The sequence below is a fragment of the Manihot esculenta genome, chromosome 7 (assembly GCF_001659605.2).
Source record: "Manihot esculenta cultivar AM560-2 chromosome 7, M.esculenta_v8, whole genome shotgun sequence".
Classification (NCBI taxonomy): domain Eukaryota; kingdom Viridiplantae; phylum Streptophyta; class Magnoliopsida; order Malpighiales; family Euphorbiaceae; genus Manihot; species Manihot esculenta.
Genome location: NC_035167.2, coordinates 26412618 through 26440568, shown reverse-complemented (window position 1 = coordinate 26440568; position 27951 = coordinate 26412618). Strand labels below are relative to the sequence as shown.

Here is a 27951-nt window from a genome sequence, read left to right as displayed (position 1 = left end):
GTAAATGTATCTAAAGCTCATAGCAACATGGGAGGCAAGTGGACTTGGCATGGCATGAAAGCGAGTCTTAATGGAAAGAAAGACTGTGCTTATCAGGGGCGGAGGGAGGGTACGACAAGGGGGGGCACGTGCCGTACCGGCGACCAAAAAATACTTTGAAGGGGGATGAAGGTGCCACAGCGGGTAACCGGTGGTGCCGCAGCAGTGCAGTTGCAGCCGGTGGTGGTGCCCTACCAAAGGGAAACTCCTGGCTCCGCCACTTATGTAGAAAGAAAAAAAAGAAAGAAGAAAAGAAGAAAGGAGAGAGCCATGGACTTATCTTTGCTATTTGGTTTGATAGAGTTAAGGATGGTGGAGATAAATGAAAAACGAAATTGGTTTAAGCATCTATAAAAAGATAAAGATAATAAATATACATATATAAAGAAAATAATATAGTTTTATAAATTAGGCAATTTGGCTTTTTCCTGTTTTTTTTTTAAATATAATCAAATCGAAAAATAAAATTATTTAAAATGTAAAATTGAACTAAATTGTTTATATTAAAAAAAAAACTAAATTGATTGAATCAAATTAGTTTGATTTATTTCGATTCTTCAATTAAAATATAGAAATATACAAGTCTGATAATTTAATGATTATGTGTTATCACGTTGTTACTTTTATTTAAATAGATCTCAATAATAATTAATAATTTTAAAATTTAATGAATAATTTTTGGGTCTAATTAATGAAAATTAAGAGCAAAATGTATTTAATTGAACAGAAATTTTTTTTTAAAAATTATTATAAAGGAAACAAGAAAAATAAGGGCAAAAGAAAAAAAAGAAAAAAGAAAAACCAAAGCAAACGCAAAAACGACATGCCATGAATTGTTTGTTTTCCACAGAGTCTGGTTCCTTTACTCTTCCAAACAGTTTCTTAAATACCGAAATTGCCCTTCTGTGGAAGGGAAACCCCCTCCTTTTTCTACACCCATCAGCTTACGTTGCAGAGCTCCTTCTCTTCCTTCCTCTCCTCAAATTTCTACTTTGCAGCTTTCCCAAATTCCTCGATCGGTCGGCCTCTTTTACCATCAATGACTCTGATGACTCCTCCACCATTAGATGTAATCACCATAAGTCCTTGCTCCTTTATCTGATCACACTCGCTGTAGCTCTCTCTCTCGCGTTTATTTGTATTGAATTCAATTTTCATTTCGAAGTATTTGCTTTTACTATTTCGATGCATGGTTGTTTAATTTAACCAAAAAAATTCTCCATTTCTGCCCGCCTGTGCTTAGCTCTTAGGGTTTCGATCAGCAGATCCAAGCTCTTGCATTGACTGTGTTTTTTTACCTCATTTTTGAAAATTTTTTTAGCAGCACGAGGACGATGAGATGCTGGTGCCACACAACGACTTAGCTGATGGTCCTCAGCCTATGGAAGGTACATTTGTTCCTGTTCCAAGTAATACTGATTGACTGGAAGAAATTGGAAATCACGAAGTTTTCGGTTTCAAGGTTTTTTCCCCTTTAGAATATGAAGCCTTAGTTCAAATGGGTAGTGCTCCATATGTTCTAATTCTATGTAGAAGTAATAAAATTTGACGCGTTTTATCTTAATTTGAATTTTGCAGTTAGTTTGCCTGCTAGGTTCAGTTGAGTATAGTCTGGGTTTTCTCTAGGAATGAATGTTCCATTGGGGTCAATCTTTTTTAGGAGTTTAGAATTATAGTAGATACTGGCTTAATTTGTGGTACTGAAATTAGGGCTTTTTGGTTAATTGCAATTTTTTGATTTCCTATGCTATTCAAAATGGAATTGAAATATTCTGATTTCCTTTTCTATACAAAATTGAATTGAACTGATTTCTTCTTGTCATGCTTTTTTTGTTTTGAACATTAACATTTGCATTTTGACATATTTGGTTTCTGGTTATTTGGTTTATGATTTTTAGTAGCAACAGCAGAAACTGCAAGTGCTGATGCGCAGTCAGTGGATGATCCACCATCAGCAAGGTTCACGTGGACAATTGATAATTTTTCAAGGCTCAATACCAAGAAGCTCTATTCTGATATTTTCGTTGTCGGAGGCTACAAGTGGTATTTTATCTCTCAACATTGTTGCTGATTATCGGGACAGGTTTTTTGTTATTCAATATCGTTAAGTGTTTTTGACCATTTAGTTTGCATTGGCAGGCGGATTCTGATTTTCCCAAAGGGAAACAATGTGGATCACTTGTCCATGTATCTAGATGTTGCAGATTCTGCAACTTTGCCTTATGGGTGGAGTAGATATGCTCAGTTCAGTTTGTCTGTTGTCAATCAAATTCATCAAAAATACTCAATTCGTAAAGGTATTGTCTCTACTGATGGCTTGGAAGGATCTATCCTTTTCTTATCCTTCTACCTCTACATAATAGTGTCTGCATGTTGAAAATATGCCTTAATGTTTGTTCTAAAGTTTGCTGGATTTGTGCATGTAAATAATCATAGTTGCTATATCTCTTTTATATTTCCTTCTCTTTTTTTTTTTAAACTTCTTATTGTCCAATCCATTAAATTGAGCAAAGCTTGTCATAAGTATTATTTTAGGTGGTTCTGAACCATTTCAGTATCAGCTCGAGCTTTGTTTTATTTATATATTTTTTAAAATAATTTTTACATTGGAGTTCATTGCTTGTTTGTTTTTCTTTTTTTCTTTCCATTCTTTTTGATTTTGTGGGTTATTAGCATACTTGCTGGATACCAATTAATGGATTTGTGAGTGATCTAGATCTCCACGATACTCCATTGATACTTCCTGATTTGCATTGGATATTTCTTTTAGGATAACTATGCTAGATTAGAAAAAAAAGAGAATCTTTCTTTCCTTGTAAATTCTATATGGTATTTCTTGGATTTCTTGATCTTAGTGGTTTCACATTGAATATTATAATTTGCATCCTATGTTATAAAGATGGTATTTGTCTTAACTTATAAGCTAGCATATGAGCTCTAAAGATAAAGCTTACCTATTTGTTTATAGTATTTTGTGACTTATAAGTTAAAAGAAATAAGTTGGAGGAACAACTTATCATTTTGGTGCTTATAAGCTACATTGATATAGTATTTTACCATGTTACCCTCATTTAATTTTAAATCTCATCGCATGTCTATGTAATATTGTAATTTTAACAATAAATGGGATTATAAGCTTACTTTTTATCAAACAAGCTAGCTACCTATCACCCAGTTATAAGCATTTAAATCAAACACGTAATTGCTTTCAATTTTAAATGCTTATAAACTTAAGTTAGCTCAACTCAGTTAATTTTTTACAAGATAAGCTAAACATCCTCAAAGAAGTTTGTTGCAAGTTGCAATTTGTGAGGGCATTTTTATATGCTTTCTAACTGCTCACAAAATGGGAATACCTAGGTGATTACATTGTGAATTTACTGTAGAATACTATAAATTTGAAAACAAAGGAAAAATGTATATTTCTGTACGTGTAGGTATTTATTAGTTAATGGATGCTGACATCATAGTTGTGAAAGGCTCAAGGCGCACCAAGGCGCAAAGGGGGTTTGGACTTTGGAGCCTCGCCCGAGCAACTTGAGGTGCAAAAAATAAAAAAGTAAAAGATCAATTAAAATTCAAGTAACATAAAACTAAATGCAATAAAATCAAATACCAGACATCAAATGCAATATAATCTTTACTTGTTTGCTACTTTCACAATCACAATTCACAAATCACATTATCACAATCCACAATTCACATTCACAATAAACTCTAAATTATTGTTTGCTAACTATATTCACAAATCTCAATTTACTTGATTAATTAACATGATAATAATATAAACGGATAATTAACATAAAGTTAAAAAAAATCAATAATACAGCACAATAGCAGGCTGGTTGGCAATGGCAGAGCAGCATGCCAGCAACATGACAACCATGGGGAGAGAGAGAGTAAAGAGAAAGAGAAGGCAGAAAAAGAGAAAGAATAAAGTAAGGAAGGAGAATGATAAACTAAAAAAAGGGAATTATATGTTGAGAATGAACTGAAGAGATGAAATCTAGGTATGTTGAAGTCTTCAACATTGATTTTTTCTTCCTATCCTTCTTCTTTTTTCTCTTCCTCTTCTTCTTTCCCCCTCTTTTTTCCTTCTCTCTCCTGATGCTGTTGCTGGCTGCTGAAGTTGTTGTTAAAGTCTAGGGCAAATTTTGAAGCCCTTTTATAGAGGGCGCCTCGAAGGGCGCTTGGCGAGCCAGAGGGCGCCTCAGGCACAGCGCCCGCCTGGCGCCACACTAGGCGCTAGGCCTGGCGCTTGGTCCGCCTTGAGCCTGAGGCGTGCCTTTCATAACACTGGCTGACATATTGTATGATGTCATGCTCATATACCATATTCTGCCAATGCTTTAGAAAACAAATTCTGTGTGCATGTGTTTAGAATATGAAGGTCTCTTTATCTATCTCTTCCTTTGAGAGGCTTGTTTGTATTACTGAAACAAAGGAGAAATTGTGGGCGCCAATCCATGATGAATCATATATTAGATTAGTGGTAGTGTAGATTAGTTGTCTTGGTTTCGAATCTCTTTTTTTGAATCTTGAAATCTCATGGAATTTTGAAAAGTTGATGCTAGCTCAACTGTAGGCCATCTAGCTGTGCATTTGTTCAATCTTTGATGGTGCTGGTATGGTGGAGAATGATAATGGTGATTTGGATTCCCTTATCTCTAGTTAGAGTGAAAATCTTAGGGTTGCCTGCTTGGCGCCACACCAGGCGCTAGGCCTGGTGCTTGGTGCGCCTTGAGCCTAAGGCGCGCCTTTCATTACACTGGCTGACATACTGTATGATGTCTTGCTCATATACCATATTCTGCCAATGCTTTAGAAAACAAATTCTGTGTGCATGTGTTTAGAGCATGAAGGTCTCTTTATCTATCTCTCCCTTTGAGAGGCTTGTTTGTATTACTGAAACAAAGGAGAAATTGTGGGCGCCAATCCATGATGAATCATATTTTAGATTAGTGGTAGTGTAGATTAGTTGTCTTGGTTTCGAATCTCTTTTTTTGAAATCTTGAAATCTCATGGAATTTTGAAAAGGTGATGCTAGCTCAACTGTAGGCCATCTAGTTGTGCATTTGTTCAATCTTCGATGGTGCTGGTATTGTGGAGAATGATAATGGTGATTTGGATTCCCTTGATCTCTGATTAGAGTGAAAATCCTAGGGTTGTTGCTTCTATTACCCAAAGCGACTATTTGTGGTTTTGATGAAATGGACCGTGGGGATATTAAGTGAGTTACTTGCAAAAAATGGCCAACTTAACTTAGTTCTGCATTTGGTTTATTCACTTAACTTTCTTGTCTGCATTTTGGACTGGAGAAGTATGCTTTACCTATGTTACTGGTGTATGTAGAGGGCTAGAATCTCTCTACTTTTTCCCATGGTCTTGAGTTGCTAAAAATGTCATTCATATTTGGGTAATTTTTAGCCTGCATGGATCAAGTTCAAGGGTTTAAATGGACTATTTTAACTAGACTCTTATGATTCTTGATTTGATCATATATCTTAGTGAGTTTAATCTTTTGTTGTTAGAATCTTATAATTCGATTTGATCCAATTCTCCATCCTATAGATTCAAATCTATGGGATTTGTCACAAATATACCTGAATCATGATTGAATGGGAAGAATTCATAATGAATCCGGTGATTCAATATGAATTGATTGATTTAGTTGATTTTCTCCTAAAGGGATGTTAAGCTATATTGCTTCAAAATTAATAATGCACTTTATTTACTATGGAAAGTGCGCGTAAAACTTTTTCTTAATTGTTTCTCTTCCACTAGCCATTCTTTTTTACTTTATCTCATCTTCTTTTTCTTCTTCCTTTTTTTTTTCTCTAATTTTACTTGTCTAATTTATTGTTGTCAAATTATGATAATGTATATATTGGCGTTTTAATTTAATTATTTGATCAAATTTAAATTGGAGTTTCAGCAAATTCACAATGATAACTATTGTCTATAATTTAAGAGATTATAATTTATAATGTAAGACTATAACATAATAAGAATATACTATTTTGTTATGAACATAACTGATAGTTTTATATGTATAAATTATTTTATTGTGATAAAATTTTTAATCTTTCTATTGGAACATTTCATTTTTAATTAATTTTTTTTTCTCATATCTTATGATTCATTTGATTCTTAATTCAATATTCACAGAAAGAAAACATCAATTTTCAATTTGAATCTCAATTTAACAACTGTGCTAGAAATTGCTGTTCACCTACCAATTTTTGAGATGATCAAGATCTTGGATCAATCAATTTTGCTTTTTGAAATTGTGGTTTCAACCATGGTTACCTGAAAAGCAGTATGCTGCTTGGTCACCTACTCTTATTTCCGTCTGAAGGGAGTATTGACTATAGATTACTAGACTTATTATTAACGTATGATGCCACTTTTAACTTTTTATAGTGTAGTTTTTGTTTCATTTTGTGCCTTAACTCACAAAAGTAAGTGCATGCCGCATAGACTGCGGGATCCCTTTGCACCTTTGTGTGCTTCACACTGGTAATAAGTGTGGTGGGAAGGCTGGGTCGACAATCTACTATAAGAAGTCACATTGAATACATGGGATATGCATGGGGATTGAAGTAGAGGGACAAGGAGATAGATTGTTTTTGATAATAAGGGTGCAAGTAGGCTAAGAGGAACAAGGATATAGTTTGCTTTAGAAAATAAGGGCTCAAGTGTGGCTAGCTCGTATATTTATATAAACATACATACATAATATGTGTGTATTTTGTTTTAAAGTGTTAAATTTGGGTCAGGTTTAACTCACTCCAAAAGATAGTTCATGGGAGAGGATTGCCTATAGCCCATATAAGGGCACATTACTCCTTTGTCACACCGATGTGAGATTTATCGCACCCTCTTCGCGCTTAGGACCACACTGGAACATGACACATTTATGGGAGGCTCAATATCGGTGGAGGCTTTGATACTATATTAAATTTAGGTTAGGTCTAACTCACTCCAAAAGCTAGCTCAAGGGAAAGGATTGGCTATAGCCTATACAAGGGCACATTCTCCTTTTCCCAAACTGATGTGGGATCCAACATAAAGTATGTTCTAAAGGTTTTGAAAGAGCATCTGATCTGAAATAACAATGGGATATCTATTGGCTGTTCTACATCAGATAAAACAATGGGAAAGGGTGGCAGCAGTAAAATATATAATAAGATGGATGAGGTGTCTTTGATTATGCTGACATGCTGATTTTTGAGTAAAATTAGGAAAAGATTGAATATCTAGGGTTATTGTGTATTTTGAAGGTGGCACAAGTTGTACATTATTTGTCCAGTAATTATTTTTAAAATATTCTTAGAAAAGAATTCAAGAATTCATCATTTATTACTTTATAACATCTAATTTACAATATAGAAAAGACTATTAATCATCATTTATACTTATTCCAAATGAATAAAATTTATCCATATTGCACAGATGGTGGTAAAATTCCTTGAGTTGTTGGTACTGATTATGTTGCTTTCTGCAGACACACAGCACCAATTCAATGCACGGGAGAGTGATTGGGGCTTCACTTCATTCATGCCTCTTGGGGAGTTGTATGACCCTGGAAGAGGCTATCTTGTTAATGACACCTGCGTAGTTGAAGCTGATGTTGCTGTCCGAAGAGTCATTGATTATTGGTCTCATGATTCCAAGAAGGAGACGGGTTATGTTGGACTTAAGAACCAAGGAGCTACCTGTTATATGAACTCTCTTCTTCAGACATTGTACCATATTCCTTATTTCAGAAAGGTTTGTGTGTTTGGTCTTCATGGTTTGAATTAATGAAATTATTTGCAAGCTATATTTGGAATGTTATTTGCAGGCTGTATATCATATGCCAACAACTGAGAATGATATGCCATCTGGAAGCATTCCTCTGGCTTTGCAGAGTTTGTTTTATAAGCTTCAATACAGTGACACTAGTGTAGCAACAAAAGAGTTGACCAAGTCTTTTGGCTGGGACACATATGATTCTTTCATGCAGCATGATGTGCAGGAACTTAATAGGGTTCTTTGTGAGAAGCTTGAAGATAAAATGAAGGTATAAAGCTTTCATGGTTTTACTGTTTATTGCTAGTGTATAATGGATCAGTAAATATGTACCTTTGTTTTACTGGCTCAGGGAACAGTTGTGGAGGGCACAATACAACAGTTATTTGAAGGGCACCATATGAATTATATTGAATGCATCAATGTGGACTATAAGTCGACAAGAAAGGAATCATTTTATGGTACACATTTGGGTTGAACTGAGTAACTAGATTATCAAGATTCATCTTTTTCCCTCATGGGATTTTATGTATAATTGTAGATCTTCAGCTTGATGTCAAAGGCTGTCGGGATGTTTATGCTTCTTTTGACAAATATGTGGAGGTGGAACGTCTCGAGGGTGATAATAAATATCATGCTGAGCAACATGGGTTACAGGTGAGATGATTTTTGCACATGGGTACTTTAATCTTTAAGTTTTTGTGAACGTGTACTTGTTTCCAGGAGCACTCAAATTATGAACCTTTGTTTTTAGACACTCAAGGATTTGAACATATTGATTTTTTTTTTGGGGGGGATGCTTGACTCATTCTGAGGAATTTCATTACTGTCTTTTATCTTTCATTTACTTGTTTAATTTAAAATCATTAGCCATTAATGAAGTACATTGGTTATTGCTTCTCATTCTAGTTTTGATTCTGCTTTCTTCAATTTAAATAGATTTTTTTTTCCGGAAAATGCTTTATTTTGTACTTCTGGAAAACGTTTTCTAATATGCTTGATATATTGGACTTCTTCAGGATGCTAGGAAGGGTGTGCTATTTATTGACTTTCCTCCTGTTCTTCAACTTCAGTTGAAGCGGTTTGAGTATGATTTTATGCGGGACACCATGGTAAAGGTTAGTTGTTGACCACGTGATTTTCTTTTGAGCTTTCTTTGTATTTGACCTGTTGAATGTAATGGGGTTGGCCTCCCCTTTGTATAAACCTTCCACCCCAACCTAGTGGGATTAAGATTTGAGACCTGGCAGTGGAGATTTCCAACTTGTTTCCAATAGGATGTCCTCTTGGGACTGTAGGATGCTGTTTAATTGTGGTTAACAATACCTGGTTCCTAAAAATTTTTGCAAGAAAAGTAGAAGACAAAATTTGTTAGTGGAAAGATTGTTAGTTTTGAAGTTGGTTGGCGATAGTGGGTCAAATGGTCAAATCCTGGAGATGTCAAGTAGAGTGGCAGTAGTCAATGCTATTCAGAATTCAAGAGAAAATATAAAATCTATCTGTTCTCCATATCCAGTTTACATATGCTTTTCCAAAATTATTTGCCCATGGAAAATTCGATAGTGTTTATTTTTACCTCCATTTCTAGTATTTTACATTTAAGAGGTTTTGTTTTTGTCAGAAACAATTAGGTTAACTATTATTATTGTGGTTTTAAATACAGTAGCGTAGCCCATATTGAGGTGATGATGGTAGGTGTTGGGGATGGGGTGAAGGATGTGGTTGATGATGGTAATGGGCATCACAGGTGGCAACTTGTGATCACAACTGCATTGTCAAGGTGATGTCTTGGATGGTATTATGATGATAGTGGGACTTCAGGTTCGGTAGTACTAATGATGGTGGTGTGGTGGTAGGGATAGGGGCACTAGCATTGATGGGTGGTAATGGTGGTGTTGATGAGAGTACCAAGACAATATTGATTATGTTGTATTTTATGTTTGTCACAGTAGCAGTGACCTGGAGTAGGTGTTGTCAATTGTTGTCACATGCTTATGACAATGCTGAACTGCCAGTGACCATGGATTTCAATCACAACTGTGTCATATGTGTGGACGGAAATGGGGCTGGCTTGGCCATTACATAATGGTAATGGCTGTTTACGTGACTTACACCATTACGTAAAAGTGTCAGGACCTCAATTATTTGCCTCTTTTCTATTTTGATATTCCTGCCCAGTAGAACAACACTCATCTTCTCTTAATTTTTCTGAACTGCTGGAAGCTTTTTGCCATTAAATTTCATCAACACACTTCAAATTTCTTATACAATCACATAGAAAGCAGAAAGAATTAAGGATCAAGGTCAAGCTCTTTCACTTATTTCTTCTTCTACAGGAAAAAAAAAAGCAACAGCCCACTACATATAATTTGTAACATACCTTTTGAAGAGCCGCGGGGGGGGGGGGGGGGGGGTGGGGGGGGGTTGCAAGAGGTGGGGCCTTGCCTCACTGCTCGCCTGGCTTGAGTCATGAGGTGAGGCAAGGCACCACCTCTTGAAAATAACATGCAGGACCTTTTCTTTTGTGGCTTTTGAAGCACCAAATATTAATCCATATTTCCTTTTGAAGCAGCTGATTGGAGAATAAATTTTAGGTACTACCTATAATTATGCTAACTAATTAGGGATATATATCCCTAGAATTATGCTAACTAATTCGGAATAAGTATATACCTATAATTATGCTTATTAATAAGGAATATGTATCCTTGTAATTATGCTAACTAATTAAGAAGGGAGTAATACAACATCTACGTAAATATATATATAATTGACTTCCTATTTACATACACACGTGTGTGTGTGTGTGTGTGTATATATATAGGGTATGGTGCCTCACTTTTAAAAGGTCATCACCTCACCTCACCTTGCCTCGCCTCTTGTCTCTTGCCTAAGGCCATAGAGTGTCCTGTTGCCTTAGTGTCACCTCTTGCCTTAACATTGGCTGAATTTAAAACCATGGCAGTGGATCTGGTAATTTGTTGTGGTTGTGATGGGGTTGATGTGCTGTAACATCATGTTGTTGTGGTAGTAGCAATAGGTGTAGGTGTTGGCACTTTGTGATTTGCATTTTAGAGTGTAAAATATGACGGGTAAAGGATATGGTTGAACGTGTTTTAAATTAATTATTGATGTGACAACGGATCCTTCTGGAGAAAATAAATTTCATTTGATTCACCAACTATGATAAAATGAAGAAAATACATATTGTTGATATTTCATGTTGCCCTTGCTCGGTAAAGAAAATTCATATTGTTTCTTGTTTCTTCTTGCCCTTGCTTTGTAAAGAGAGAGAGCACCGATTTCCTCATAGAAGGTGGCACTCATTTACTTTGGCCACCCCTTCCCATGTTCTTTTCTTTTCACGCCTTTCTAATGCGATGCAATGACATTTAGGGTTTTAAATATTGACAGTTATTATTGGTTCAACCAATAAATAATGGAAAAATTTTGATGGAACAATATGATATCTTTCAATACATCCCTTGTATATTTAGATCTCACTGCAGAATGCCCGTATCAGCTGAAATGACTGTTGCAGCCTGTTCTGAGAAAGGTGTACAGGCTGAAATGGCCAGCCAAAGGAGGAAAGGAGACAGGAAAAAAAGAAAAGGGGGGAGGGGGGATAGGGGTTTGTGTGCACTTGGACAGGAGCAAGCAACCATGTTTGAATTTTCATATCTTCTTCTTCTCGTTCATTTTAAATCATCAGAACATGAACCAATGAAGAAGACAAAGGTGCAAGATCAAGAAGGGGAAGAGGGGAACAAATGATATTTTTTTAAAATATATTTGACTTCTGAAGACCTTATTTATCACATGCTGGGTTTTCTTTTTCAATTTTTAAACCTAATACATTTTGGCTTTTGCTTCAGTTTTGTTCAAATTATAGTTTGCATTCTTTATAGATGGAAAAAAAAATATTCATTTAAAAGTTTTTAACACAATTTATTTGAAAAAGGCCAATTGACCTAGAAAAGTCAAATGTTTCTGTTTTGGTGATCTTATCCAAACATTTTAATTTTGGCAAATGAGTCCAAAATTGAAAGGTTTATAGAAATTGTATCCATTCCCTTCCCATAAAAGAGGCCATAAATAGAATTAACCTAATCATAATTTCCCCAAGATCAAGACATTGATCTGCCAACTGCATAAATTAAACTAATGTCATCATCGCAAGAAAATATATTCTTATTATAGGTCATTATTTTAATCTTGCAAGTTGCACTCTTCCTCTATGGCCGTTGCTGCATAATCAACCATGAGTACCAGGACAAATAACACTACCGGGAGCAGGAAAACAGAGTAGCATTTCTATTAATAGAAGGTCCCTTTTTCTGTAGCCTTCGCATTATAATTTGGTTGTATCTTAAATTGGCATCAACTTTTTGCTGTGAAGCAGCAGGTAGTAGAATTTCATATTTACTCACCTTTTCCTTCATATTCTTTTGATTCTCTTCACATCTTCACAAGCCAAGAAGCTAGTCATCCTCCTAATATTTGCTTTTCCTTCAAGTTGACAAGCAATTTCCTCTTTCTTCTTCCCTTTTGATAAGCCAAGCTGAAAGTTCATTTCCACGAGAACAAGACATTGATCTGCCAGCAATGAAGGCTAAGGAACCTAATCCTAGGAGAATGAAATGCAGAATATCAAATAAATGGGGAAATTTGGATTAGGTTGATTCAATTTAGGGTTTCTTTGATGGGAACAAAATTTACTTAAGTATCCTTGGATTTAAAGACTAACTATAGTTGCCTTTGTGTGTAGTGGGTCTTATGTTCTTGTAATAAAAGTGTCACCTATGTGTCCAACTAGGTATGGATTTTGAATAAGATTTCTGCAAACCTTTTAACTTTGGACTAATTTTCCAAAATTAAAAAATATAAATAAAATTGTCAGAATGCGTAAGCATTTGACTTTTTAAGGTCAATTGGCCTTTGACAAATACATATTTTTATTTATTTATTTATTTAATCAATCTGTTACTTTATATTAGTTCTTAATAATTTATTATTATATTATAATCCATTTGTATAAAGATAATAATATTTTATTTTCATAAATTATCTCTTTATATTTTTTAATGACAATTTACTATATATTCAGGATTATAGTGATATTTAGTTCAATCCTTGCATTATTGTTGATTTTTAGTCATGTTCCTAATATTTTAAAAGAATTTTGCAAAATCAGTGGCCAATTTGGTATGTTCAGACCCATTAAATCTGATTCCAGTGTACAATTTCTGATTCTAAAAACCTAACTGATTGCCTTATTATTGGCTTGCTTATAACATTTTCCTTTCCTAGGAAGGTTCTGTCTTTTTGTTGAAATATTTTTGTAATTTATTGTTTTACTTGTTTCTGCTTATGTTATATTTAGCTACATTCTTCATCTAACTCATTGATGGATTGCAGATAAATGATCGCTATGAGTTCCCTTTGCAACTTGATCTTGATAGAGAGGATGGTAAATATTTATCTCCGGAGGCTGACAGAAGTGTCCGCAACTTATACACACTTCACAGGTAAAAATTTGTATTAAGAAGAATCCAAGAACAATTTTTTGAAGATCTTGTACTTCCTGAGCTCATCTATGAATGAGCATTAATTGGAACCTGAATAGCAAAGTTGATTGTGCTTTGAGGACAACCAATGCATGTGAGAAACTAATGTGGTGCTTCGTTTCCTCTTTTTGGGAATAGGAGAACCAGTGAGTTAGGTGGACCAACTTTTTTTTTTTTTTATAAACATCATCGGACCAACTATTTGAAAGAAAAAAATTGGTCATGATGTAACTAATGATAGAAGTGCAGTGACAGCTTGAAAGGGCCAGTCATATGCATGAGGAATGAGGATCAACAATGGACAACCATGAATGTAGCATGGGAAGCTTGACAGCTTTAAACAACAGATCAATTATCTTGCGGTTGATTCAAAATCAGCCTCAGATGTGTGGGTGCCTTGATTTTATCATCAAGTGCAAATATTCTTAAATTTCTAATAAACTACTGTCCAGTCCAACATTGTGCAGTAACTGTCTTCATTCAGCTCTATTCATATGCCCCTTTCCCCCCTTTTGTTCCTCCTCTTTTTCCCATATGCATAGTATAGTGATTGCTTCCGTATGGAGTTGTTTATGGTTGGGTGAAATGTAGTCATACTCTTAAGGTATCTGAAACCCCTTTAACCCTGTAGTGCCATTGACATGTTAATTTATTTATTTTTTGTTTTGTTGTTGTTAGTTTATAGTGTGTTGGTTCTCTTTTTTACTGATGGTATAATTTTCTTTGATTCATTGGTATTCATATCATTTCTTCAGTTACAGTCTTATTTATGTAATGGTTTTTCTTGTCTGTGCTGTTTAGTCATACCTGTCATTCACTGATACAGTTGAACTTGTCAGCTAAAATATACTGTTGGTTGCCTATTGTAACTGATGAACATGTTTATTTTGTTGCTGATATGCATTATGTGCTGTTTCTTGTTTTCAGTGTTTTAGTTCATAGTGGGGGTGTGCATGGTGGGCACTATTATGCGTATATTCGGCCGACTCTCTCAGATCAATGGTATGCATTGTGTTCCCCCTGAGTTCTGCTAGTTTTAGGTGATGCATTTTATTTTAATTTTTTAAATTACGATTTGAAGCATTTACTTGCTCTCTGACCAGTTTTATTGTTGAATTGATTATTTATAAGCTATTCTAATATGTTTTCCAAAAAAGGGTATTCTAATATTTTGTTACTGTATTCTTGATTTGTTTGTTAGATGTAGCTTGATGGCTATTATAATACTGTTCCTTTTTACTATATTCCTTTTTTTGGATGGACTCAAGTACTCATTCATGTTGCTGCTTACTAGAGTTGTTGAACTGGCAGTTTGGGGCATGCTCTTTAGAACCTGTTCTCATGTAGCTTGTTTTTTCTTGCATTTATAATGCATGATACAGTGTGGTTGTCTTTTTCTCATATTTTGCTTCTCATTTGGCTTTGCATCATTTAGGTTTAAATTTGATGATGAGCGTGTAACAAAGGAGGATATGAAAAGGGCACTAGAGGAGCAGTATGGTGGTGAGGAAGAGGTAACAGTTTTAAGCATTGGTTGTTTGTTTTCATTTGATTTCAAGCGTTTCACTTTATGTTTTGTGTAGCAGTTACCACAGACAAATCCTGGCTTCAACAACTCTCCCTTTAAGTTTACAAAATATTCAAATGCCTATATGCTTGTATATATACGTGAAAGTGACAAGGAAAAGATAATATGTAATGTGGATGAGAAGGACATTGCGGAACACCTCCGGGTGAGATGTTGATGATGAATTTTATCATTTTGTTTTTTCCAATTCTATTATTTGGCAACATTTTGCTGTGTATATCTAATATCTCATTTCAGGTAAGGTTGAAGAAAGAACAGGAAGAAAAAGAACAAAAGAGGAAGGAAAAAGCTGAGGCCCACTTGTATACTATTATAAAGGTAATAGCTTTCAAAATTTTATTCTTGTACCTCTCTTGGCCCACCCATGACGCTGTGTGTGGAGGAAGAGAAAAACAGTTGCATTCAGACCGTTTGCCATCTATATATATACACTTTCAAATGAACTGACATACAGTTGTTGGTTGTTATAATGATAAAATGTTTCTCATGGAACATCAGTCAATGATTTATTTATTGTGCCTTTAGGTTGCCCGAAGTGAGGATTTACTTCAACAGATTGGGAAGGATATATATTTTGATCTCGTGGATCATGATAAAGTTCGAAGTTTCCGTATCCAGAAACAAATGCCCTTTAACCTTTTCAAGGTATCTGTTTTCTTTCTCTTTCCTTTCCTTCAATGTTGGCTTTCATCCTAAACTAACAGTTATGCATTCCATTTTCTAATTTGAGACTAACTAATATATCCAAAAGTTAATCCTGATTGGGGAGATCTATACATGCTTCACTAAATTTACATTGACTAGCAGCTTCTATTTATGTACCTTAGCTAAGTGGAATGAGATCCTGTAAAGTGGTTCCTTTGTCATTCATATGACCAACTTTATTTATTTCTTATTCTTTGCCTTGTTTCACTCCTAAATTTCAATATATATATGCCTCTCATATGCATGCCCAGGCATTCCAATAATTATGTGATTTTATAAATATATTTAGTGAAATTTAACATTCTTTGCAATATATTATAGCTATATGAATTCAATTTTTATGGAAGTCATTTGATAGAAATTTCTAAACTACTGCACTTCTTCTGTTTGATTTATTTATTTTTTTAGTGTTTCAGTCCTATCACATGAAAAAACATAGTTCTTTTAATATATAGTTTTTGTGATAACCTGTATTTTTGCCTCTTGTTAATGCTTTAAATTATTAGATATATGAGATTATTATGATTAGTTATGTTTTTCATTTAAGGTTTTGAGTTACCTTTTTGTAATACATTTTACATTAGCAGCGGCCATGGAGTTGCATTGCAGTTAACTGCAACAAATCAAGCTTCTAATTATAACAGCCATAAAATATTTTCTTTGCAATTTTTTTGAATTGTTAAATTCATGAAACAATAAGCATAAAATGTCAAATAAAAATGTGTGACAAGAAGTCTTTGGGTGTTGCTACTATTAACAAGTTGATCGCTATATTTTGTAAAAACTCATTAAATGTCTCCAAGTTTTGATTAAACTCTTTAATCATTCTATCTAATACATAAGTAAAGTAGTTGACCTTCCATTTTTCAAATTGCAAATGAATGGATATTTAGTCCCTGAATTTTTCTATTATGAACACTTTCATCCATCTACTTTTTGGAAAATAGATTAAAACATCACTCTTCTACTAGGGTATTTTTGTATTTTCCTCAAGTGTTAGCGATTAAATGGATGGAGGGATGAAAATGTTTAATGGAAACACAATTTAGGGACATTTTAACATATCTCTAAAAATACATTCATTAACTTGTTAATAATGGCATTATGAAGAACCCTTTTGTAATTCAACCTAATGTTCAAGTTCTTTTGCAGGAAGAAGTTGCTAAAGAGTTTGGTGTACCAGTGCAATTTCAACGATTTTGGTTGTGGGCGAAGCGCCAAAACCATACATATCGCCCAAATCGACCATTGACTGCTCAGGAGGAAGCACAATCTGTTAGTACATATTTGTGAACTTACTATTGTACTATGTTAGTTGGAGTTGGTATGAGCATCAATCCATGTCTACATGCTGGGCTTACCTATTTTTCAAATTTGTATTATATCTTTCCCAACTGATTTGAAGTGTAACAGTGCTTCACCCATGTTAAGGTATCTATCAAACATGGATGCATTAAGTAAAATGTAGTGTTGAACTATTTTTGTCAGTTTTAACTTCTTTAAACAAAATCCAATTTTGAAGAGTTAGGTGAAAAACCTATAAATATCTGATTGACTAGATTTTATTTTTTATGACCTATAAGAATAGAGTAGCAAATAGAAAATTTGAAGTTACGTTCACATCCCGTTGAAGTAATGGAAATATTAGGTTGATGAATGGGTTATGGTAATGCAGATCTTCTTTTTGATAACTTTAGAATATAGTATTCTGAGCAGGTCTCCATGCATGGGCTGCAGTGCATGCCTGCTTGGTCCCTTAATTTTATTGAAATTCCTAAAATTGAAGAGTACCATGCCCAGATTAGTTGCATAGTGTTGAAGTTTGGAAGTTTCGGAAGAATGCGTCAATAGTCACTTAGTCATGCTACTTCCTTAGAAGCTGCAATGCTTTCCTACTTGTTTCTCAGCAGGGTTCTTTTAATTATTATGATTTTATTGGATTTGCACAGTACACGTCTAAATGTAGACTCATTAGATTGCTGTTGTGATTATATGCTTATGCTCAACACATGTACTTGCGATTCTCTTTGGCTCTGTGCTTGTTTGCCCATTTTCTTGTTTGTAACAGTAAAAATGCATTGCAGGTTGGACAACTAAGAGAGGTTTCCAATAAAGCAAACAATGCTGAGCTGAAGTTGTTCTTGGAAGTAGAATTTGGACAGGTAGTGTTCTTTTCACATAACATGGTTATGTTTCCAATGGCTTCCTGGAAGACATCGATGAATTTTTTTTGGCTCATTCATTATGTCTTATGACTATGATAATCCAGGATTTGCGGCCAATCCCTCCACCAGAGAAGACCAAAGAGGATATTCTTCTTTTCTTTAAACTTTATGACCCTTTGAAAGAGGAGCTCCGGTAATCTCAATTTCCAGGTTCTCTTGCTTTATGGGAATGCTGTTAGTTAGCTGACATTCTGCAATGACAGGTATGTTGGGAGGCTGTTTGTGAAGGGCAGTGGCAAGCCATTGGAGATATTGACAAAGCTAAACAAAATGGCTGGCTTTAGTTCTGATCAAGAGATTGAACTTTATGAGGTCTTTCTGCTAGATTTAGTTTGAATTGCAGCTACGTTATAGATGAATTAACTAGTTACAACATTGATTATATGTCCCACAAATATCTTACCATCCTCATGTATATCCAGGAAATAAAATTTGAACCTAATGTCATGTGTGAACACATTGACAAGAAGCTCACTTTTCGTGCTAGTCAGGTATTTAAGGTCAACCTATAAGTGTAGATTTGTTTTTTCCTTGCAAATTGCTGGATTGCAATTAATTTCTTTTCTTTTTTTTTTCTTTCATCTTTGGTTCATCCTCGTGGGTTCTTTATGCAGCTTGAAGATGGAGATATAATTTGCTTTCAGAAATCTCCTCAAGTTGGAAGTGGTGAACAATGCCGCTACCCTGATGTACCTTCATTTCTTGAATATGTGCATAACCGCCAGGTAGATGATGGAGTACTCTGATAATTATTGTAGTTTCCCATATTATTTCCTTGCTTGCTGCTATCCAAAATTTTATCATTCTATAATAGTTCCGTAATTTTTAGAAACTTTCATCCACTATAAATTTACAATGTTTTGAACTTCAATGGAGGCATATTAATAGCTTTCTCTGTTCATATCAACAAATAAAAAATGAATTCATTTGCTGGCTTTTGAAGCTTTTTCGGACTAAGTTTAAATAACATAGTGGGATGATGCTATAATTGATTGTTTTACAGAATAGTTAATGATACTAAGTTATTTAACATAAATTAATATAATTAAATATTAGAGAAAAATTTCAAATAATTTATAAAAAAGTCCCAAAGGTTAGACAAAAAGCACAACTTAGTTTTTTTGAAATAAAAAACACCCAAACTACTGTTAAACATTAACATCGTCGAGAAGTACATTATAAAGACAGAAAGGAGAAGACCCCCACCCCCCAATCCACAGATTAGACTCAGAAACAGCTACTCTAGCCAACAAATGAGCACCTGATTCGCTGACCTTTTTCACAGACGCACAATAAGACCCAACAAGCTTATTTAAAAGAGCTTTACACTCACAATCACACAAAAATAAGGACCCGAATGATAATTCCATACATAGCATAAAACAAGTTTTGAGAATCCATCTTAATAATGACAATTGAAATTATGTTGCCTTAGCCACTTTAAAGTCGAGAGCCTCAACATCCACATCCATTATCCATTGTCCTAAGAGCTGTACTACCCCAATAAAACGTTCTAACCCATCATGTGGAGCCCATCCAAAACCAACCTGTCCAACATGATTAACCTTGACACATCGATGTTGCATTTTAGCAAATGAGCAGCAGGCGGATTCCACTTACTAGGAAATGCTGCACTTGGACCAACAGGAGGAAGTATGACATTCTCCATGCAGGGAGACAAGCGTGAAGTTTAGTGTTAGCCATCTGTACCACCTGCACTACTGTTGGACTTTTATCCTTTTGCCATACAACTAGATTGTGACTTTCCATATTGCCCAAATTACTGTAAAAACACTGGACATTTCAAAAGAAAGAGCATAAATGGAATGACAAAACCAATCATTAATAGAGAATATGCAACATTCCCTTGCAAGAGTGCAAGTAAAGAGAATATGCAAATCTGATTCTTGGTATGTATGGCAAAATGGACAATGAGATGGAACATCAATCCTTCGAGACAATAGTAATTCCTAAGTGGGTAGGATACTAACCACAATACATCAAACCAAATTTAGAACTTTTGGAGGGGCATTAACTTTCCACAATTTGGCCCACAAATTAGATGACAAAGTCACCCGCATAGGCGGGAGGGAAGTAGCACTAATACTCGTTTTATGTCCATTCTTGATCGGAAACAATCTGCTCTTATCCCAAGTCCACTTTCAACCTTTTCAACATCCAAACTTGAGGATCTAGCTGCTAGAAGGTCTTTAACCAACATGTCCTTAACACCAACAGGTGGTGGAGTAGTCACGTAAGGAAGCTGAATCAGGCAGCTGTGGATGAGACCATTCTCTAGCTTAACATCCCATAGAAATCCTACGTGACACCCTCCTAGCAAAAGAGGCCTTGCTTCCCAAATGCTCTGCGAGGTGTAATTGGAACTAGCCCCAAGGGACACTTCAAGGAAGAGAGAAGAGGGAAAAGCCTTGTACACCTTAGCAACCAACAATTGAGAACTAATACACAATCTCCAACCTTGCTTGGCTAATATAGCAATATTAAAATCATGGAGATGCATGAAGTTCAACTCACCATTCTCCTTATGATTACACAAAGGGTCCCAACGTAACCACCTAATGTTCGATTGTCCACCTCCCGAAACCCACCAAACACTGTCCACTAATTTTTCTAGTGAGAAACACAGATCCTCTAGCCGAAGGAAAATGCTCATCACATAATTGGGAACTGCCTGTGCAGATGACTTAAGCAAAACCTCTTTACCAACTTTTGACAAAATTCTGTGTGTCCATCCTTGCAGACCTTACCACACCTTATCATATACAAACTAAAACACTTTCTTCGTATACCTACCAACCAAAGATGATAAGCCCATATAGGAGGTCAAATGAGAGGCAACTCTAACTCGAAAAATAGTGCTAATAGCCTTGATGAAGCACAATAGAGGTATTTGGATTGAAAGAAATAATTGATTTCTCATAATTAACAAGTTGCTCAGAAGCTGCACCATAAAAATCAAAGCAATCCTTAAGACACTGTCCTTAGCAGAGGTAGCTCAAAAGAAAAATTATCCATCATCAGCAAACAACAAATCAGACATTGACGGGGCTCCTCTAGCCACCTTACCCCGTGCATTAACCCCTGCAGTTAGTACTTTCGGATTGAAGAGGTCAAGTCCTCAGCTTAAAGAATGAACAATATGGTGACAACGGGACTCCTTGTTGTAAGCCACAATTGAAGATAATAGGCACATAATTGTTGCCTCCATGAGAAATACATATTGAACATAAGTAAAGTATTGCATAATCATTCCAACCTAATCATCAGCAAAACTCATTCGCAACAGGATTGTCTCAACATAGCACCATTCCATATGGTATGTGTTACTCATATCATCCAAACCTGTTTTACTTTGTTTTTTTCTTTACAAACCATGCATGACTTCAAACGCAACCAATTTGTTGTTTGTGATTTAATTGATTGGGCACAAAAGCACTCTAGACATATGACTTTACATCTGGCAACACCAGTTTTTAACCGATTTGCCATAGCCTTTGACATGACTTTATCAATATGGTGAATGTGACAAGGTGAAGATGGGGAGGAGAGGGAGGGTGAATAACTTATTTAGCTTTGTATGTGAGATAAATTTCACCTCTTCGAAGGGAGATAAGGGGAAATCATGGTTTTAATTGCTGTCATGGCTTCATTCGCAAGTTATAGAAATTGGCCTGTGCTGTAATGTAATGTTAACAACCTATTATTTGCTAAATTTATGGAATTAATGTTTATATAAAGATATATTTAAAAATAGCATGTACTAATAAGCATAAACACATTAAAATAAAGACACTAGTACCTCATTCTTAGCATGGTTTTAAATTGCGGTCGGGGACAAGCCTGTAATGGTCATAATGTAATGGTAATGGCATGTCATTACGCAAATTTTTTTGAAAAATTTGCGAAGTTCATGAAATTAGCAAGTATTTAAAGGTGCAATCAAAACTAAGTTATACAACTTAATAATAAGTACATTTCATGCATAATAATTAACCTCAATTACCATCAGAATAAGCGTCTAGCAGGTTCTTGAGTAGATCTACTTTGATCTTCTAATAAAAGTTATTTAACATTTTAACTTCTAATCATTTTTATTTATACATTCACTACAAAATAAAAACTAATAAAAACTAAAGGGATTCAAAAAAAAATCTAAAATTTATTGAAAAATAATAAAAACTTAAGTTCTAAGTTTGTAATAAAAATTGCCTAACATTCTAACTTCTAATTGTTTTTATTTTTGCATTAACTACAATGATTCAAAAGTTATCTAACATTTGTTGAAAAAACTAATAAAAACTAACTTTTTTGCACAGTAGCTTTTGAAACCACTCTAAAATATAGAGTTCTTGATTCTTGAAAAAGTGAACACAGGAATTTGCAATCCTTAGTAGTCAAACTTGCAGAAATTTTGGAGAAAGTTGAGAAGAGAGCTTGAGAATTGAGAGAAATCTAATGTTTTTTTTTTTTCAGTTTTGGAAATTTGGCTTGGGTAAATTAAGTGACAAGGCTGAAAAGAGGGTTTTCAAGCCTTCAATTATTCAAACATCACGTAAAGATGGCTGTCCCTAGCAAGAAAACGACATTATCTAACAAATTCCTGCAGAGAAAAGAAAGTAACCGTTACGGCCTAACAGCCATTACTCTAACAAAATTTTATTGCCGTTGAATAATGGCCTTAAGGGCCATGACCTTCTCCAAAACCTGTAAATGATGGCCTTTACCTAAGTTATTTAAAACCATGATTCTTAGACATTGAAACTCAGCTGTGGATTCTCTTGATTTGATGGCCTGGAAAAATATGGATATTAGAAGTGTAGATAATTGCTCTCTTTCACTTCAAATAACGATCACTATTTGATGTTCTTAGCAAGAAATGTATTATGAAGAAGAAAAATTGAGAGAAACAAATGGGTATGTGTAGAAACTAGAAACAAAATAAGCTCTTTGCCACTGCACCACAAATAAAATAGAACTTAATGATCATTACCTGTTTACGTAATGGTTGGTAGTGCCTCTTACCCATTACAACTTTTTTTCCTCATTTATTTAAAATGGGGGTTGCACACAGTACCCCCCCCCCCCCCTTCATTATTTAAAACCACAGGTGAAAGACTTATTCTTTCCTACGGTTCGCCTTCTTTAGAAAGATATTTACAAAGCATAATAATTAAAGGTTTCACCTCCATTCTCCTCCCTCCCCCCTCAATCCTTGCATAGTTTTGAGGGCTAAAAATATAAAAGCCCTGTTTGAACTCGGGACATTAGGGCTCATAATTGGAATTAAAACTAAAAATAAAAGAAAAGCCAAGAAGATAGAAACACTAGATGGACATTAGAGCTCAAATTGAAAAATTAAGGAAAAAAAATAAAGGTGAGAAAGAAGAAAAACAACATCTTATATACAGACATTCCTTCCCATTATTTCTGGAAATTCAAATGGCATTGCCCACTCTTCTATTGAGATCCCCCTTCTTTTCTTTTCATTTTCCCCTCCTCCTCCTCCTCAACCTCTTCCTCTGCAGAATCAAGAGCTATTGATGGGTTACAATGAGTATGAGAGTCTGTCCTGGGGAATAAAGGTCCTGCCTATAGCCTGCTACCTGAAAAAGGGAAAAAAAACCTCCTTTTCATAAGTTAAGTGGTTGTATTGGTTCTTTTTTGGTTTGAGCATCTAGTCCTACTCAGTAGATGTGGCCGGTCAATGTCTTAAAATCAGAAATAAATTGGACTAGAATGGGCATGTAATTTTTTTTAAGTTATCTTTTTAATTGGAGACAGAATGATGGTATTATTAAGAATAATGGTATTATGGTGTTATTGTGTAGAGATATTCCATTACATCTCATATTTGACATTCTGCTAGATGGTTTGTGTATTTAGCATTTGCTTTACTTTCCTGATGCTTTGCAGGTTGTTCGCTTTCGATCGCTGGAGAAGCCAAAGGAAGATGAATTTTGTCTTGAGCTGTAAGTTAAACTTACAAGGACACACTCTTTGGCTCACAGTTGGTTGATTGTACTTCTTTTTTAAACTGCTTTGTCCAATAAAATTCAGGTCAAAGCTTCACAATTATGATGATGTTGTGGAAAGAGTAGCTCGCCATCTTGGCTTGGATGATCCATCCAAAATTAGGCTTACATCGCATAACTGTTATTCCCAGCAACCGAAACCCCAGCCTATCAAGTACCGAGGAGTGGATCATTTGTCTGACATGCTAGTCCACTACAATCAGGTAAACCAGTCACCAAATTATAGATTTAGATCATCTTTGTTTCTTGATTTCTGGCTACTCACTGGAATAAACTGGTTCTTTTGTTGCTTGCTAGACGTCTGATATTCTGTACTATGAAGTACTGGATATCCCTCTGCCAGAACTGCAAGGCTTGAAAACATTGAAAGTTGCTTTCCATCATTCAACCAAGGATGAGGTTGTTGATCTTTAAAACAAATTTATTAAATAGCATATTGTGTGTGTTTCAAGTCTTTTGATACATTGCACCACTGACATTTTCAGGTGGTAATTCATACCATTAGATTGCCAAAACAGAGCACTGTTGGTGATGTTATTAATGACCTTAAGACAAAGGTAGCTGTTGTAACTTTGCAGCTGGCTTCATTTTTTTCTTTTATTCTTTTATTTCTTAAAAAAAAAAAACTCTCTGAAGTCTGAATATATTTGGCAATTGAAGTGTAAGTTGCCTTGATTGGTGTGAATAGCCAATGACATGCTTCCTATTAAGGGAGTCTTATTTTTAATTTGGGAACTTCAGTATAGAAATCATTGTTAGAATGTACTTTGTATGAAATGCCTAATTGCTTTTTTATTATCTTTTGTCTTGTTGCCAATTTTGTCTTAATTTGGAACAGGTTGAGTTATCTCATCCCAGTGCAGAGCTTAGATTGCTTGAAGTTTTCTATCACAAGATTTACAAGGTATCAAGTATTTCTCCAATAATAATCTTCTATTTGTAAATAATATCCTCTTGCAAGATTTCTAACTAGTCATTAGCTGAGCCCATTTAGATTCACAGTGGAGATAAAAAAAAAAAAAAAAAACTTGCAATCTCTTGTTTTGTGCTTCTGTATATTGTATCTAAGCTGCAGTTTATTTTTCAGATTTTTCCACACAATGAAAAAATTGAGAATATTAATGATCAGTACTGGACATTACGTGCAGAGGAGGTGAATCTCTCTCTCTCTCTCTCTCTCTCTATCTATCTATCTATCTATATATATATATATATATATATATATATGTTTGCACCATGCAGTCTGGAGCTGAATTTCAATTCTGCAATTTGAAATGTATTTTAAGGCTTAGTTGTATATTTTAGTGGACTGAATCCATTATAAAATATGTCTGAATAAATGTTGAACAGAGAGGTTTATGATTAAATTACCCAAGCCCATATCTAGCTTTTCTTTTTAATACACATTAGTGTGCAAAACTGTCTGCTCTGATTCTCACATCATATTAAATTATCTCTGGATTGGTCCATAAATTTTAAAAGGAAAATGTTTCCATATTAAACTTCCAGCGTACCTATTGTTTGAGCTTCAAGTGATCACAGAAACATGTTCTTTTTGGTCCATCACTTGTTCGTCCTGTTTAAAGATTCTATCAAGCATCTGAAAATAGCTAGCGTTGCTGCTTTTATCTCATAAATTTGTATAGAAATACAGTAGTTTTTTCATTAAATTTCGTTGAAGGAAACCTTCCAGTTGCCAGGAAGTAGGAAGAGAGATGTGCAAGACATGGATACCTAGTTACCCATTATTGAGATTAATATGTGAATAAATTCTTATTAGCTAAGTTTCTCCATGTTATGTCCTGTTTATTTAATCCTGCTTGTGTGACTTCTGTCCTATTTCTTGTTGCCTCAGATTCCAGAGGAGGAGAAAAACCTTTCTCCTAATGATCGCCTGATTCATGTTTACCATTTTATGAAAGACCCAGCTCAAAATCAGGTATTGTGATTCAATTCAGTTTTCCTTCTGATTTTATATGAAAGAAATGGATCTACGTAGCCAACTCTAATCAGTTCTGGATTCAGGCTTAGTTGAGTTTGTTTAGCATTTCAATAATTCCCTTGTGCCTGTTTCTCATGTTTACTTGGTGTTTAGATGTTGGGCCATTGACATGAACTATTAATCCTTAAACTTTTCAACTACTTGCTGTTAATTTCTTGTAAAATTTAATAGCAGGTTCAGAATTTTGGTGAGCCCTTTTTCCTGGTCATTCATGAGGGTGAGACATTAGCTGAAGTTAAAGTGAGGATACAGAAGAAATTGCAGGTTCCTGATGAGGAGTTTGCTAAGGTATTTATTTATTTACTGTGTGTATATATAAGACAAATCATGATATTTTTGGGTAAGCTTAATTGATGGAGGAAAAGAAAAAAGCTGCATATTGTGGAAAGGCTAGTTGCGTTTGATAGTTCTAGTTAAGTCCTTTGTTTATCTACTACTTTGCTAGTCGGCCTTGGTCAGCTTGCCAGCTTGTGACCGTCATTCATTTGGATCATATATATATAAGTACCGTGTCTGCACGTGTGTTGAATGCGAAATGCATACCTCTTTACTTGTACCAATTTATTTATGTGTATCTTTTCTGATACAGTGGAAGTTTGCATTTTTGTCACTGGGTCGTCCCGAATACCTTCAAGACACTGATATTGTATCCAGTCGATTTCAGGTCTCTTTCTCACTTACATACGTTTGAAAGCAGCTGTTCTACTACGGAAATGAGCTTTTCTCCAACTGACTCTTGATTTTCTTTTTGTTTCAGAGAAGGGATGTCTATGGTGCTTGGGAGCAGTATCTTGGACTGGAGCATTCTGACAATGCTCCTAAAAGGTCATATGCAGCTAATCAGGTATTTAGTTTTCTTGGACTTGCAAATAAGGGTGCGTTTGGATTGAGATGGAAGGGGGTTAAAAAGTTAATCCCCTTTAACCTTGTTGGGTTGGTCTGGTCTTTTAAGCGGGTAACAGTAAATAAAAATGGAACAAAGAGGGAAAGAGTTGAAACTTAGGAAAGAGTGGGAGGCAAATTAAACTAGGTTATTTATTTTTAATTTTTCATTTGTATTAGAAATTTATCATATTTATTTTAATATTAAAATAATAAAATAACAAATCCTTATTAAAAATAAAAATAAATAATCAATTAAATATTAATCATAATTAAATAAAAATAAATAAATAGATAATTTTTTTTTTCAACTTATAACATGTACATTTAACTGTTATTCCATTAACAATTTTTACCCCCTTAATTGTTACAGCCTTAACCATCATCTGCAACTGTCATCCCCAGTTCTTTAACCTTTATTCCAAATGCAGCCTAAGAATACCATATGAGCAAGATTATAGGTAGAAGACACTGATTTAGAGTAATGACGAAGGGAAAAGATTTTATTGTTCAATTAGGAAGCTGTTTCCTGACATTTTCTTAATTCTGCAGAATCGCCACGCATTTGAGAAGCCAGTGAAAATCTACAATTAGGAAAGAATTGATGAGTTGAAACTAGTCCAACTTTATCCAGTATCTCAATGGCATTTGCACTGTTGCAAAATGAGAGAAGCTTGCATTCAAGAGCAAATTATTAGTTGTGTTAGATGTGTATTTTTTTTTTTCTGTTGGTCAGAGAGGACTTGGGCAAAAGACCTCTATAGTTTTGACTTATCTTGTCTGTCTCAGGTGAAATAGATATGGCATTCGATCCAAAAATTCGATTGTAATTTAGTACATAAGATTTTGTTGTGGGGAATGTATAGAAGGGAGGGTATAGGTGTGTGTACTTGAGTTTTTCCTTTTCTTTTTTTTTTAATTATTATTTTTACTGTAGTTTTTTTTAAACAAAAAATTAATCATTACCATTTCCAGATTTTGGTTGAGTTGTAGTAGAGAATGGCTAGAGGTTGTCTGTATAATGTCTTACTTGGTTACTTCTTTCTGTGGCTTCCTGGGTTTGTGCAAATACAAAAGCCAATTTGATGTTTCTTTT

General features: G+C 34.7%; 1 protein-coding gene across 10 annotated transcripts; it reads left to right on the top strand.

Moving 5' to 3' along the window:
* The first annotated feature begins 840 nt into the window (after positions 1-840).
* On the top strand, positions 841-27951 carry LOC110618716 (ubiquitin C-terminal hydrolase 12). 10 transcript variants are annotated; one of them, XM_043958571.1, is made up of 32 exons: positions 841-1152; positions 1361-1427; positions 1938-2082; positions 2179-2336; positions 7547-7812; positions 7886-8104; positions 8186-8294; positions 8375-8490; positions 8853-8951; positions 13252-13361; positions 14328-14402; positions 14836-14914; positions 14987-15133; positions 15226-15306; positions 15514-15633; positions 16846-16968; positions 17778-17855; positions 17963-18051; positions 18122-18230; positions 18341-18409; positions 18533-18643; positions 23853-23908; positions 23997-24174; positions 24269-24370; positions 24457-24528; positions 24810-24875; positions 25059-25124; positions 25827-25910; positions 26148-26261; positions 26563-26637; positions 26731-26817; positions 27408-27951. In XM_043958571.1, the coding sequence occupies exons 1-32, from the start codon at positions 868-870 to the stop codon at positions 27447-27449; spliced, it is 3597 nt and encodes a 1198-aa protein (XP_043814506.1). In that variant the 5' UTR covers positions 841-867; the 3' UTR covers positions 27450-27951. The 10 variants fall into 10 exon arrangements, with proteins under 10 accessions (XP_043814506.1, XP_021617625.1, XP_021617624.1 ...); XM_021761933.2 differs by having other exon boundaries at positions 26145-26261; XM_021761932.2 differs by having other exon boundaries at positions 14984-15133.